Source organism: Thunnus maccoyii, chromosome 21, assembly GCF_910596095.1.
Source record: "Thunnus maccoyii chromosome 21, fThuMac1.1, whole genome shotgun sequence".
Classification (NCBI taxonomy): Eukaryota; Metazoa; Chordata; class Actinopteri; order Scombriformes; family Scombridae; genus Thunnus; species Thunnus maccoyii.
Window position 1 is genome coordinate 1,725,437 of NC_056553.1, and position 16,558 is coordinate 1,741,994.

Consider the following 16,558-nt stretch of genomic DNA (forward strand, 5'->3'; position numbering starts at 1 on the left):
ATAGAGACGCCAGATTAGAAAACGCTCCTATATGTCACTCTGGAGTCACATGGTCAAACCACTTATTTGGTTGGTTAATTCAGAGGATTTGTTGCCTTTTTACTGATGCATTATGAGGTTTTTTTTTCCAATTATTTGTGCAAATAAATAAAAAGCCTCTGAGGGATAGAATGACATTATTTTTTAATCTATTTGTATTTTCAGAATCTTTTATTGGTTCAGTCAGAGTCGGCGTCCTCCTGTCAGCTTGTTCTGGTCTCCAGTTCACTTACATTAATAAAAAACTCTTTAATGTGGTTTGTCTGAGTGCAAACAGACTTCACAGCTGCATGAACACACACACACACACACACACACACACACACACGATCCTCTCCCACAGAGAGAAAACTGAACGGAAAATCCTGAACAAACTTATTCTCGATCACAGAATCTGCACTGTGCATGTGTGCATTTTTTTTTGCCTGCACATGTCAGTTATGTGTGTGTGTGTGTGTGTGTGTGTGTGTGTGTGTGTGTGTGTGTGTGTGTGTCCTGCCTGCAGCAGTGTGTGCAGGTCAGAGCGAGACTCTGCTTGTCTGTCACACTAAACCTGCTTCACTCTTACTTTGTTGCTCTTCAAGGAAAATTCCACCAGGACCGAACCGCTTCTGTTTCAGAGGACCCCCCCCCCAAAAAAAACTGCAAACTTTACAACTTTAAAAAGAGTTTCCAAATCCTGGTTATTCAGCAACAAACCTGTACTCATGTCTACTTTTCTGTAGTTAAGTTACTACTACATGTGTGTTTTATCTCCAGTTTACCTTTATTTTACCTGTTTTAATCTCTTATGTTCACCAAAGCCCTTCTGGGGATAGGTGTTCTCAGTTTGTCTATGTACACTGTATCAGTCCCTATCAAATAATCCATAAAAAATAAATAATAAAGTTTGTCTCGGAGCCATTTGTCAGAATTTTTGTCAGATAGAGTTTCTTCTCAGGCTGTGATTGGCAGAATGTAACATCAACGTTTCTAACCTAAAGCCAAACAGACTCATGTCTCATTCTTTATTGTATTTTCTTTCATTGTTTTTACAAGATTATTGCCTGCTGATTGGTGGTTTCTTATTGCTATTTATTTGCTATATCGTGTTGCATTTATCAGTATTTTTGCCTTTGTTTGTTTGTTGTTTTGTTAAGTATAATCCAGCAGCTTCTGGGCTTCTCCTGTCATACCAGTTGTATTTCTATTATCTGGATTTCATGCTGTTGTGTATGTCTGCAAATAAAAATCAATCATCGATAAATAAATCTGATAGGTGAAGGTTCTTGGAGGCAGTACGCGGCCTGGCACGAAGCTCCAAAACCTGTGGACGCCGCTCAGGCCACAAAGTCACCCGTCATGCTCTGCATCAGTCTAAAGATCATGAAATGTGTCCAAAAGAAAAAAGAAAAGTGCCTTATTTGGATTTGTAGGTGATGAAACAGGTCTGGTGTTCACTGACGCCTGTTTCCGCCAAGGAGGCGGGTTTAAGAACGGGGACGTCATCCTCCTACATAGGATCACACTTTCTCAAAGGTCAAATTTATGACAGTAAACTGCGTATCTTTGGGTTTTAAACCGACAAAACAAGACATTTGAACACTTCCCCTGGAAGTTTTCTCTATTTTCTGCCAATTAATAGACCAAACCACTGATGTCCCTCAGTTTATGGTTTCAGGTTGATTTTCTTACCATATTGATCAAAACCAATGAAATAGGGCTGCAACTTATAATTATTTTCATTAGCAATTAATCTGCAAATCATTTTCTCATTGTTCTGTCTTTAAATTGACAGACTAGAGTGAAAAAATGGCCTTTATAATTACGCAGAGACATAGGCCTCCTCTCTGGTGAGACGTTCTGCTGTGCATGACGGGGCCTCGTTAACTGCGACCCCTCGGCCCGGGCCTCTGCTGTTGCCCTTCAGGTTAAATGCTCACTCCATTGCAAATAAGTCCTTCATATTGAAGCTGGGATTTTCTGTTTCTGACCGTTAGTTGGCAGAGGAACTTTGAAAACGCCCCTGCCTAATCGAACTGTGCCCGCCGGACTGTACTTTTATCAGCACTCCCAGGACCTCGGGCCGGGGCGGAGGACTCGCTGTGGTTTTCAGGAAATGCCTTCAAAGTCGGATGGTGAGCCACGGGGCTTTCTCTTCCTTTGAACTGCAGATGACCAAAGTTGGGTTGTTCAAATCCATTTTTATTGTATTTTAATTTACCAACCCCCTGGTTAGAATAGTTCTTTTATGTCTGTATTCAGTGATTTTTTTACCCTCTATCATTGGATTGGACAGAGTTATGATGGTGATTTTAATACTCACATAAATGTTGTTTCTTGTAGCTTTGCTGCTAATTTTCTTAATGTCACTGAGTCTTTTAATTTTATTCCAACATGTGTCTGGTCCCACACACATTAAGGGTCATACCCTGGTTTTACACTTGGTTTAAAAACTGCTTCTATCTGCCCTGAGGAGCTGCATCTGTTCAACCTGTCTTTTAATTTACATTCTCTGCCCAGTAAACGTGTGCTCTCGCATCTTAAATCGCCTCTGACCTGACAAGTTTTTCGCATCTTTTGAGCCAGGCGCAGTGTTGTCTTCTCACGCTGATGTTACTCGTCTGGTCCACTCATCGTTCTGCCATTTTGGTTAAAGTCCATCAATTCATCACCTTGATTAAATGACAATATTCATCGTTTCTTGGGTAAATGTCAGAGGGTAGAGCGACTGTGGAAATATACCAAGCTCCACACGCACCATCTCCACGACAAAGACCTTTTAACTGAGTTTAACAACATGGTTAAAGGGGGTTTCCTACTTTGCCAACCTAATCTCCTCCAGTAAACGCAACCCTAAAGCCCTGTTTGATACCATCCTGATGCACCTGTTTTTTCAAATAAGGATTGTAGTAACTTTCTCGCTTTCTTTGTGGATAAGATTAAAGATGTCAGGGCAAGCATCAACCCTTCCTCTATCCCCTTTTATGCCTGTTCAACTTGGCCGTCAATTTTGGACTGCCTTTGTGGGCAGCCTGAAAGCTTCCTCCAGTCCTGCAGATATTTTACTAACATCCATGCTTAAAAATGTATTTGGCTCTATTGCTCCATGCCTGGTCTCTATTATAAATAGTTCCATGTAATCTGGTTGAGTCTCAGCCTATTTAAAACACGCAATTACTCAGCCTCTTCTGAAGAATAAACAGAACCTTGACCTATCACTTCCCAAAAACTCCAGGCCTATATCTAAGCTGTCTTTTATCTCAAAAGTTTTAGAGAAAGTTGTTGCCAAACAGCTTAGCGCTGTCTTGACTGCACATCACATTTTAGATAAATTCCAGTCTGGTTTCTGTCAGAAGCATTCCACTGAAACAGCTCTTCTCACAGTCTGCTGATGTGGCTGAATTTTCTGTTTTGGTGCTGCTGGATCTTAGCACAGCTTTTGATACTATAGATCACAGCATCCTGACTGAAAGGCTTAGGCAGCGGGTTGGTGTCTCTGGGAGCGTCCTGGACTGGTTCTCCTATCTCTCAGATAGGAGTTTTTCTGTGTCGCTTGGTCCCTACATGTCTGAAACTGCTGCTCTTTCTTGTGGTGTACCCCAGGGCTCAGTCTTGGGTCCTATACTATTTGTTCTCTATAAGGTATCTCTTATCACTATTACGCTGATGACATTCAGTATGTCTCACATCACACTCATTTTATCACCTTTACATTGGCTAGGTTCTTGTTTTCACATACAGAGCCCTGCATTGTCAGGCAACCATGTACATCTCGGACCTGCTCCATCTTTATATCACCAGTGGGTCACCCAGGTCTTTTGACCAGGGCTTACTGGTTGTCCCTCGTGTTTGATTGAAAACAAAAGGTGATCGTGTGTTTGAGGTGGTGTAATCCAACACTGTGGAACACTTCCTTTAGACATACCATCTGCCGTCTCTGTTAACGCCTTTAAAAAGCCTGTCCATCGACTAATCAACTTATTATTGCAGCTCTAAAATCAAGTGTTAAATGTGAAAAACACCAACACAGTCTTACAGCTGATTGATGAAAATACAGACCATCTCCAGCATGTTAAATAATGTGAGGATACAAATGATTGAAATGAAGGAAAAGTTGAACAGAAATCTTTCTCCCTGACACTGTATTACTTTCCTATATGGGACACCGAAGTGTAAACATGGCTTCACACTGCTATCGGCTGCAGTTTCACACGTGTGAAAACAGCTGACAGACGTCCAGCTGCAGCTCAAGTGTGACCTCTGACCTCCTGGACTGACTTGGCAGTGACAGCAGTTTGGTATGAAAAGGGTCAAACACAGGTTAAACACAAACACGGAGTTTGCATGTTACAGTACAGACGGAGAGAGAGAGAGCAGCCTGTATAATCCTGCTAACAGTTTCTGAGCTCCATTACTGACATTCCTCACATTCCAGCTCTGAAAATCCCCCAGGCTGCACTGCTGCTTTGTCTGCACGTCACACCTGCAGGGACGGAGCTGCATCTGTCGCTGATGGGAAAAGATACCGCACAAATTTATACTAATCTTTATCAGTCTGTGGCATCTGGTGCTTTAGCATATAGCATTAGCATATCACTGCTGGGATCCCAGCCAGAGTTTCATTGATCTAGGTTCACTTTCTGTTAAGAGTTTGCTTTCTGTTGTATGCCAACCTAAGCCTTCGGTAAATACCTGAACATGTCTCCTGTCTGCTTTTTTTGCATTTCCTTATTCTCTGCCAGTATCACACAAATAGTCAGAAAACGCATGTTGTAGGTGCTGCTCCTGAGCATGTGGAGATAATCCCCTCATTATCAAACATGATGATATTCCTAATGCATTGCTGATTGAAAAGACAATTTCATCACACTATTACTTGATATCTGTGTGAAGCCACAATCTGAATGCAGCTGAGATTTGTTAAAAGCGACCAAAATCAAATAAACATGGGCCAAAAAATTGTGTTTGATGGTGAAGTTCAGCTTTCATGCTCCTTATGAGAGGAAGGCAACTGAGCCCAGAAAAGACGTGTTTAAGATCATTTGTGTCCAACATGTCCTCATAAAAAAAAGTTCAGTTATCCCGTTAAAATCCTTAAAACACCATCTCTTCCTTCTCCTTCATTAAAAATCCAGAATGTCTGAATCTGTAAATATTGTTAATTTCTAAAGTTTTCCTGCTGGACACCAGATGTCTCTTCCTTCACTTCACAATTGGCCCCAAACTAGTAGTGATAAAGGAGTGTTAAACACAGTGAGTGAGACACATTTTGAGGGGCAGGGGTACAATGTATAATTATTATTATTATTATTATTATTATTATTGTGGATGCACTAACCCAAATCAAAATCACATTTAATTTACTTGAGACCTGATATTTGATGCTGTTAGGGTTGCATTTTCGTCTTTTCTACAAAGACCACTGTTCTTTACTGCCTGAACTTTTGACTGTTTAGTGCCAACACGCCTTATAAAGGACAAAAGATGTTGTTCGGCACTGAGAAAACTTTGAAAGGGATGTTGAGGAAACAGGTTGGCAGACTGGAGTATTTCAGCTGCCGCAAAACAAAAAACTAACAAGTCTGCCACCTCACAAACTGCCACCTACTCTGTTCACTGCAGAAAAGGCACATGTGTAACCGATTACATTAACAATGACTCATGAGCGGCATGTCAGTGAGTGAACATGTTCAATATCAGGATAACTTGTATTATTTGTGTAATATGATAAATGAACAGAAACATTTGGGACCAGGGCTGAGTGAAGTAAAAATACTGATTAAATTATGTTTAATTATTAAAAACATGTAGACAACAATAACCTCCTATGACTCATATTCATCACTTGTCCTGCTCATACTGAGTTGATTTTATTTAATCAAATATAAAAATAAACACAATGCATCCATATGTTGGTAACTCATTAATTAAAACTTCACTGGGGAAATATAAAGCTGCAGTGAGCAGGAAAATAAAACCAATAAATAGTAATAATCAAAAAAAATAGTGCAGTTTTCTTCCTGACTGATGCGTAAAACTATTTCTGTCCAGCCAGCAAAAAACTGGTGAAAAGATGTTTCCAGTGTTGAGAAACTACAGACCTCAGTTCAGGCTTAGTGTGTTTTGAATCGGGCTGATTGTTTTCAGTCATTTCTCTTCGGCTCAGTATGCTAACAGTGTTGCCATGGTTACAACGAGCCTGCAACGTCTTCTTTTATTGTCGGAGTAGAGTTTCGGTTTGCTGCTTCCAAAGAAACGCACACATGTAAAGACACACACACACACACAAACACACTGCCAAGGTCTTTCCCAAAAGTCAATAGGAACAACACACACACACACACACACACACACACACACACACACACACACACACACACACACACACACACACAGAGAAGTTCTCTGTTAGCAGACTGAAGGTCGAACCTCTGCAGTCACAACAGAGTTTCGTCATTTATTTCAGTTGAAATGGAGATTTTTTAAAAATGTAGCTTTAACATCCAGAACAAACAAAACAAAACAAACAGAAAAACAGGCAGCTGCTCTCCTCCAGACTCTCCGTTCACTCTCTCTCTGCTTTCACGTCAGTCATCACTTGAACCGCTGAAACGAGCCAAGAAAAGCTGCTGAATGTGCAGATTATGATCATGTCAACTAATCAGACACAAGCAGTTAAAAACTTGTCTAATGCTATTACAGTTTTTTTTGTACGATCGGTTCCCTGCACAGTTCACACACAAAGCAAATCCCTCCAACTGACACGAACACAACAACTCATGTGTCAATCAGACACGCTGAGATAAAAACACAAGCAGCGCATGAGGATCTTTATATGGCCGTTCGTGAAGGTACATCGCTGCTTTATTGTGTTTATGTGGTTTTAATGGTTGATAGTGTATAAATGTGTGTATAGTGTAAATACAGTCAGATGTGCAGCTCTCTATAGAACGTACTACAGCGTATCTACAGGAACGAGTCATAGAAATGCAGCAGGAAGCTTTCATCTTGTTTTTCAGTTGAATATACATGTATTTCAGTGTGGTTATGATTCATATGAATACATGTTAGTGATTTCCAGTTAAAAACTCCTTATTTATCTTCTACTGGCCCTTTATGCAGCCCCTCAGTTCAGCCTCTGTCTGAAACAGGCCGTTTTAGCTCCTGTCTCTTTAAGGCCCCGCCTCCTGATGAGCCCACTCTGTTCTGATTGGTCAGCTTCAGGAAGCTTCCTCCGGCTCCGGAGGCTACGTAAACAAACTATAGTAGCAGGATTTCACTTCTGTTTCTCCTTCTTTACTCCAAATGTCAACTTCTCAAATCCATCCGTACATGTTGGAGCTGAACAACACATGGAAACACCTTAGCAACCACCTTAGCAACCAAGGCTACAGAACGAACATTTATGGGTGTGTGCAACGAGCCGACATACCTCTAGAAAAAAAGTAATAACAATACGAGAACAAAAAGTTTTAACTTAACGAGAAAAAGTCAGAATAAAGCCTGAACAAAAAAAAACATTGAAGTCCTGAGTTTTGACTTGCAGGCAGCATTTCTACATACATTCACCTAAAGTTTTGAAACTTTGACCATGTTTAACATCTGACATCAGAACAGGATATGAATAACAGAAAACCACAAAAAGCAGAATATGTGCCCTTTAAGGACCTCTGAAATCTTTCTCAGTGACCTCTACAACCTTCCCAGCAAACATTGTTGGGACAGTGATGTCATGTCGCAGTTGGACAACAAAAACAGCAACATGCACATGAAACACCAATAATGAAACTCAAGTCAAATTGCTTTTTAGTGAATTCATGCACATATTTGGAATACAGATATGCGTGTGTTTTGTTCTGTATTTTTCATACAAAAACTTTTTTTTATTCTTACATTGATTGAGAGCAGATTGTCCTAAAGAGACGTCCTCTATACATAAAATCAACGTCACTGAGCATTGTAGGTTTTTAACTGTTTAGCAATGATGTGAGCTTTATCTGGCTTAGTAAAACTTAGAAAAGGGTTTGTTACTGAATCACATATCTTCATCACGGATGTATCATCTTCTTACTCTTACTTATGTTTGATATATATCGTGAGAACACATGAAGTTCACCATGAGAGCTGAGAGCTGAGAGTGTGCTGCTGGCAACAGGACCAAGAGGACAGAAACGGAGCAGAAATAACATTGTTGGGTAAGTTTGCTTTTATGTTGGCGTGTATGTTCTATAACACTCATGATGAGGAAGAGTTCAGTGATTTAGAGCCTCTGTTTTCCTTACAGAGTTCAGTCAAAGACTGTCAGCAGCTGGAGTTAGCATTAGCATTAGCATTAGCATTAGCATTAGCATTAGCATTAGCCTGCTGCAGCCTCAGTAGAAACTGGAGCAAAGTGCATCAGATGGAATAAAGAGTTGAGAATTACAGTTGTCAGATTATCTACAAGAAGCTGTACTTTTGATGATGTTTATCCAAAAAAACACTGTTGCACATCAATATTGATTCAGTGTGTTGCTGTAAAAATGATGCATGTCTTGTATTAATTAAGATACTTTTTGATGTATGTTTGTTTATATATCATTTATTATCAGGATTGTCTTGAAGGTGACACGTCACTAAGATGTATCACAGACGTCCAGGTTGGTTGGACTATTTCAGAACATAAAGCATTTTAAATTGTTAATCTGGACATGCAGGATGTTTAAAGCTGCAGAATGAACAATGTGTGCATAAACTTTAGCAGAATAGCTCAATACGCCCGCTGATGATGGTAACGACATATTTCGGCGTCGCTGGGACAACCAGGAAGGACGTCCGGCTGATGGCCAGGTAACGTCCAAAGTTTGCTGGGTTTTTAAAGCACTCCTAAAATATTCAAATGCAGCCACAGAGAGTCCTGGTCTCTGATTGGAGGACACACCGGTGGAGGAGTTGAACTCTGAACTCTGACATGAGACTGAAACACCAGTCTGTGGAGAGCAGCACCACAACAGTCCATTCAAGACGAGGAGAGTCACACAAACACAGAGTCTCCCCATAATCAAATTGTTGTCAAGACAAAGAGAGAGTGCAGTCAGCTGTTTTCACTTATAACTGACACACACACACACACACACACACACACACACACACACACACACACACACACACACACACACACACACACACACTCTGAGATAACGGTCTGAACAGTTGAGCTCAGCGTTTCCTTCCAGTCATTCATTCATTCATTTATTCATTCATCCATTCTCTCCATCTTTCAGGAGACAAAACTCATATTTCAGCTGATTGTTCCGAGATACGCTCAAATCTCATAATTCACTCGTCGCTCATAATTCCCAGAATGCTTGGCGAGTTTTTTGTTTTGTTTGTTTTTCAGCCACAAACCACTCAGGGACGAAAGACAATCTGAGATCTCGAGATCTTTCAGATAGTATTTAAACACTTCCACGCAAACCAAAATGAGTCAGAAGTGTATTTTCACAATGTTGAAATACATATATTTATTATATATAACACCAACCTAATTTCATGACAATCTGTCCAATAGATGTTGAGATATTTCACACAGTATTTAATGTGACTCTACTGTGTCTCAATGCAGTTCAACTCAAAGGTCTGAGTGAAACTAAGGGCTTGGTATTATTTTTTTTATCAACTATAAATTAACATTTTTAGCTACTTGTACTGATACAGTACTTAAAGATTCCCTCCAGAAACATACTGAGACTCATAAAATATTCTGTTTGGAGCAATAATGTGAGTTTAATGCGGTTTTTACAAAGTATAATTACCACTTTAAAATCCATAAAATGACATCTCCTCCTTCTCCCTCATTAAAAATAACAGAATCTATAAATTTGCAAATATTTTTCATTTCTACTGAACATCAGTCAGGTGTCTGTAATCATTCCTCCTGTTCATACTGGATATTCAAAGATCCTTCAAATGTGCTTTCAATGGAAGTGATGGAGGCCAAAATCCACAGTGTGTCCACACAGTCATTTAAAAGTCTGTGTGAAGCTTCTATTCAGCTTCATCAGTCTGAGTTAGTCATATCAAGTGGATATCTGACACATTTACAGTCTTTTTAGCATCAAATTTCCTCTTTGTGTTTCCTCGGACAGTGTTTCCCTGTTGAGCTGCAGGTGGAAGTATAGTAACAAAAAGAGGAACTTTGACACTAAACAGACTGTAACGTTGAAAGATATCTACTTGATTTGACTCATTTGGACGCTGAAGCTTCATATTAGCTTCAGATAAACTTTACTTTAAATACATTTTTGTCCTCCATCACTTCCATTGTAAGGTCATTATGAAGGGATCTTTTACAGCAAGAAAAACAGCTTTAATGTTCATTTGAGCTCCTGACACACACCTTCAAACATCCACGTGTAGGAACAAGACATATTTTTGAGTTGAAGGGGACTTTCAGCTTCAGTAAAGATACCAAAATGCTCTGAGAAAAGCTGTTTGTAGCAAAAAAGAAAGTCTAAAGTTGTCGTATGCTGAAGCGACTTGGACCAAATAAAACAGTCTGGAATTGGTGGAATAAATCAAATTTAAAATGATATGAGTCAGACCAGTTTTCAATAGTTTGTACTACACACACATAACACATTAAGAGTTCATATCCAGACACAGTGCAGCCCTGGACTGACCCACTCCACCCAGACTGTGAACCGTCCTCCCTCTTCTTCTCCTCTCTGAGGTTATCACTCCCAGTGGGGCAGTTTCCACACAAGATGGATTTCTTTGTTCTCACGTGTTAATCATCACAGTTTTTCATTTTCAGCCGTCTGCAGCTGAGAACATGTGAGAGGCCAAAATCTCAACGATTCATTGATCAAAATAAATGTGCTTGTGAATTGAAAAATCTTCTCAGTTTTCCTCCTGTTTAGCATTTTAACACTTAAATCCTGCTAGCGCCCCCTAGAGGCTGCAGTGTTCATTCAACCAGCAGCAGATATTACTTTCCATCATCAAACTCCTGATTTCTGTCGTTTCAATGAGAAGAAATGTATCATTTCATACAAATCTCACACACATATATGCTGTAAAAGAAACGTAACGCTAGCACCAAGCTAACAGAGATCAGTGGGGTCGCTCGGTCTTTAGCTGCTTGGTTCGCCGCTCAGAATGAAACACGAGGATTTAAAGGAGATTTATGAAAGTCAGACAGATCTGATGGAGGTTTGTGGTGTCAGTTTGTTGTTGGAACAGCTGATTATAACCTTCATAGAGCTGCAACATTAGTAGATCAACCAAAAATGAACCAGCAACCATGTGTATAATTTAATAATCGCATTTTTTAAAAATTTAAGCCAAAATTCCAAATATCTCCTGGTTTCAGCTTCTCAAATGTGATGATATGAAGCTTTTCTGACATAACTGAATATCTTTGGGTTTTGGATCGTTTATGAGACAAAACAAGACATCTGAAGACGTCACCGTGACAGGCAATTAATCAGTTAATTGAGAAAATCAGTTATTGAAATAATTGTTAGTTGCAGCTCTAGACCTTCATTTGAATGGCATCTCATGACTATATTTTCAACACTGAAAGTGTCTCTACGTTTCCTTTCATCTGTTGCTTTGGCTCTCTTAATGTTGAACAATGAAATTCATTAAAAGGGGTCAAAGTAATGACCCCTGCATCCAGAGTCCCCGCAGATACAAACACTCGTTTAACTCGCTGCCGTCGCTCAGTAGGGAAAAGGTCACCTCCATACCTTTACATGAATTTATTGCATTTGAACTGTTTCACATGTTTTTTTTTGTCTTTTTTAATCATTTATTTTTATGCATTCTCTGTCTTCTTGTTGTCTTTGTTTCGTGCTGTGTTGGTTGTGTTGGTGATTTGGCTCAAATACAAAGAAAACACAGGAAATGAACATTTAATTAATGATAATTCAGTCTGAATGAGCTTACATGGGATTTATCTGCAATAATATTGATGCTGCTCTCTCTTTTATTCCCAATTACATTCATAATTACCTGGTAGTTTAAAGCATTTTATGACATGTTTCCATTATTATAATTACTCATATTACTATAATATACTTACTGTGGTGTAAGCTGTATTTATATAGTTTGAAGTAACCATTGCATACTTTATGCTACTTTTTAATGGTTATTCATCACTTAATTGTTCCTGTTACAGTCCTATAATACTATATTACTTTAAACTCTTTATCATCATTCTGAATATTTCTATAATAGACTATGTCTGTAATATTTATAGTGACTAATAGTAGCCTACTAATATATATTTGTAGAACTCTGTAATGATTTTACAGTCATTTTTCTGTATTTAATGACATTTTAGCTGTTTTGTTATCACAACATTCATTTCATGTTTACCAAATTTACGAAATTTACGTGTTTTTTGGTGTTTTTTCTTTTTTTATTATTTTTGGGAATTTAAAATGCACCATTTTTTTTAAGTTCACTCTGTTTTAGTGATATAACTTTCATATTAAGTGTTTTATTTGCATTTTCTAAAGTGATCTGCAGCTTAAATCCTGAATAAAATCACAGGATTCTTCAAAAAACTACAGAAATGAAAAACAGAATCTCTTTCTTCAGTGAAACCACATTGGGAAACACATTTTACTGTCATTGAGTTAAAGTGGTGAAACTTTAAGAACATTATAACATCTTTGACTCTAACTCTGCCTCTGTCACTGACTCCCGCCCTCTCCGGAGCTCTCGCCCCGGGCTCAGTCTTACCTCTCCTGCCGGGAATGGTGCAGCAGCAGCGGCCGAGCAGCAGCAGCAGCAGCGCAGCTCCTCCTCCGGAAAACTTCATGTCCGCAGCTGCTTTTTAATTAAAAAAACTCCGCGAACTTTTTTCTTCTTCTGGTGGCCGCTGACAAGCAGTTTATCCATAAGCAGCGGCGGCAGCGGGAGGTCCGGGTGTCTCAGTGTTGTGACGGATCTTTGTGGATTCAACGAGGCTCAGCAGAGAAATACACACCTCCCCTCCTGATCCACACCTCTCCCTCTCCCTCTATTCAAATTTCAATTAGCTTTATTGACATGACATATGAAGGGTTTTGAATGGCTGGAGCTTTAAGGAGTCAAATATTAATAATGTTTTTTTTTTTAAATTGTCCTTGTGTGTGAGATTTCAGTTCAGCCCAGTTTGTTGTATTCACATGATGGGTCACTGCTGTAGAGCCAATTAGATCAACTGTAATTACACCCACCACCCATCTGCAGTCTGGAAGAAGTACTCACATCCTTTACTGCAGTAAAAAAAACCAATACAGCAAAAAATACTCCATTGCAAGTAAAAGTCCTGCATGATGCAGTTAAAGTATTACACAAATCTGTTTTCAGTTTTTGGACTTTTTCTCTAATCTTTGATTTTTGCTGAAATATTGGATCATTTGAACATTTATTGAAATGAAAGCATGTGAGAAGTTTAGAGGGAAAAATCACTATTTGGTGGAGCTGTTAACAACTCATAGACATGTGAAATGTAATGCATCTGATGGAAATACTCAAGTAAAGTACAAGTACCTCACACTTGTACATAAATAGAGTACTTGAGTAAATGTACTAACTTACTTTCCACCACTGTACCCCAGTGTTATGCTTTTTTCCCTCAATTCAAACAACTAAGAGTTTTATGTAAAAGTGCAGAACAAACGTTATTTTCAGAAAAGAGCAAAAATAAAAGCAGCACACGTAAACAATCATAATATATCTGTGAATTCAAAGGATCAAAAGAGGAACCTTGACTTCAGTTTTCTAATTTGTCCGCTGAGGGGCCCTCTAGTGGCCGCTCTCTCTCCCTTCACCTGTTCATTTATCAAATCTGGAGGTTTGCTTCAGACAAACTGGGTGACTAATAGGTTCCAGTATAACAGATAAACTGTGTCAAATAAATCTAACTGGTTCAAATTAAACTGCAGTGTTTTTTCCATTAAGATTATACAGTATTTAGGGGGCTTTTGTGTGTGTGTGTGTATTTTAATTGAATGCAGCAAAGGAAATAAAACATGAAATATGATTCTTCAAACCTGCCACTCCCTCCATCGACAAAAGGAACCTGAAAACAAAAGTATGTGTTTGTGTGTGTGTGTGTTTGTAATAATTGAGCTTATGTCATAAACAAACAGAGAAAAGAATGATGAGACAAAGAAACAACAACCACACATGTGATCAAAAGGAACATTCATAAACCACTTCAGCAGATCCTCCTCAGCGTGTCCACATCTGAGGTCATGTGTTGGTGTTTTTCTGGGACTTTTCATTACATTCATGACATTTTATTTATTTGTCTTCAGTCGGATTCATTTAAACCATCTGAAGCTTGGCGCTCGTTCATTCAACATGTGTTTTCATGCTAATGGGGTCACTGATTTCACCAACAATGCAGTATTTTCTGCATTCATAATTAATAACTCTCCCTCTGCTTTGTGTGTGTTTTTGCTGTTGTTTACTTAAAATCCCTCCGTGTGCAGCCACTCGCTTTTTTGCCAACAAAGCATCTGTGGAAGCAGGAAAAAAAAGCCCCTTAATGGATTTTCTCGCTCATTTGTCTCTAATAAAAAGCGACAGCGTGTCGCCAGGCAGAAACACCTCGGCTCAGCTCAGATGTGGGTCAGAACTGACCTCAGGTGGAGCGAACAACATGAGGAATCAGGAAGACCGAGGTTTAAAGATGTTGTTGAGGAAACTTGTAAGTAAAAGGAATTTAACTTAGTACTTCATGTTAACTCAGGAAGTCTTTTACAAAGTATTCAAACACGCCACAGGTGGTTCCTGGGATCATCTAGATGTAATAAGGCAGAAAGACCTTGTAACTAATATAGAAGATAATATGAAATGTTATATCAAATGTCAGAAAAAATGTCAGAGGAGCTGGAGGGAAATTTATTCATTACGAAATACACAGATGTTACTGGACACCAACTAGACTTCACAAAATGAGAATCGCTGATAACAATCGATGCTGTAAGTGTAGGAGCGAGCTGGGCACATATTTGCACGCAACCCCTCGCCCCCTGCTCACACACACACACACACACACACACACACACAGTCAAAAGTATATGAGTTCTCAGATTAGGTCGTGAATAATCCATCAGTGTGACAGTTGGAGTGTTTCAGCATGTCCTCCTCAACAAGTTATAACTGTCTCTCACACACACACATCTTATCTGTTTTATCAGTCTAAAAAAAAGCCCCTGAGCCAGTAATAAAATATCAAAGCGGGGGATGACATCACCGCATACAAGAAACAGTTAACAGGAATGTTTCTTCAGAAAAGTTCAAGGACAGGTCTGTAACACTCAGAACTGATGAATCCAACAGTCAGCATTTCAACTTCACCTGCAGGAGTTTAACATCTTTTATTCAAAAATCAGGAATGGAGTTGAGCAAATTAAGCAAAAGTAATTCAATTTTAGTGCAGAAAACCCAGAAAAGCTTTCACATAAATATTCCCTGCTCTGCTCCTGCTCAAAACTGTGCGTCTGCATGCAAAATTTGTGAACCCTTTAGAATTTGCTCTATTTCTGCATAAATACGACCTAAAACGTGATCAGATTTCCATTCAAGTCCTAAAACTAGATAAAGAGACATCAGTTAAACAAATGAGACAAAAACTTTACACTTGTTTGTTTATTTATTGAGGAAAATTATCCAATGATACATATTTGTACGTGGCAAAAGTATGTGAACCCCTAAGATTATCAATTTATTTGAAGGGGAAATTAGAGTCAGTTGTTTCAATCAACGGGATGACAATCCAGTGTGAGTCTGGGAGACCCTGTTTTATTTAAAGAAGAGAAATCTGGGTCTTCACTATCAAACTCTGAGCTTCACAACACAAGTTTGTGGAAGTGTGTCATGGCTTAAACAAAGGAGATTTCTGAGGACCTTAGAAGAAGAGTTGCTGATACTCACCAGGCTGGAAAGGGTTACAAAACCATTTCTAAAGAGCTTGGACTCCACCAGTCGACTGTCAGGTAGATTGTATACAAATAGAGGACGTCCAACACCATTGCTACCCTCCCCAGGAGTGGTGGAACAACAAAGATCACACCAAGAGCAGGTGTGTAATAGTCCAGGAGGCCACAACGGACCCCAGGGTAACGTCTAGGAAACTAAAGGTCTCTCTTGCAGTGGCTACAGTCGATGTTAATGAGTCCACCATCAGGAGAACATTGAACATCAATGGTGTTCATGGCAGAGTTGCAAGGAGAAACCCACTACTCTCCAAACAGAACATTGCTGCCGTCTACGGTTCGCTCAAGACCTCATGGAGCCAGAAGGTGATTGGAACAATGTTCTGTGGATGGATGAGACCATTATGTTTGGCGATGAGCAAACACTGCGTTCCAGCATAAGAACCTGAACCCATCTGTGAAACATGGTGGTGGTAGTATCATGGTTTGAGCTGCTTTGCTGCCTCTGAACCAGGACAGCTTGCAATCATCGATGGAGGTACGAGTTCTGAGTCTTACCAGCAGATTCTACAGGAAAATGTCAAGATATCCGTCTGTGAACTGAAGCTCAACAG

General features: G+C 39.4%; 1 protein-coding gene across 1 annotated transcript in view; it reads right to left on the reverse strand.

Moving 5' to 3' along the window:
* Nucleotides 1-13,113, reverse strand: part of LOC121888316 (melanoma receptor tyrosine-protein kinase-like) — a 54,094-nt gene extending 40,981 nt beyond the window's left edge. The window contains exon 1 of the mRNA XM_042399764.1: nucleotides 12,754-13,113. Within this exon, the coding sequence (XP_042255698.1) occupies nucleotides 12,754-12,832 (79 nt within the window). The 5' untranslated portion in view covers nucleotides 12,833-13,113. The remainder of the gene's footprint in view (nucleotides 1-12,753) is intronic.
* Nucleotides 13,114-16,558: the final 3,445 nt, after the last annotated feature.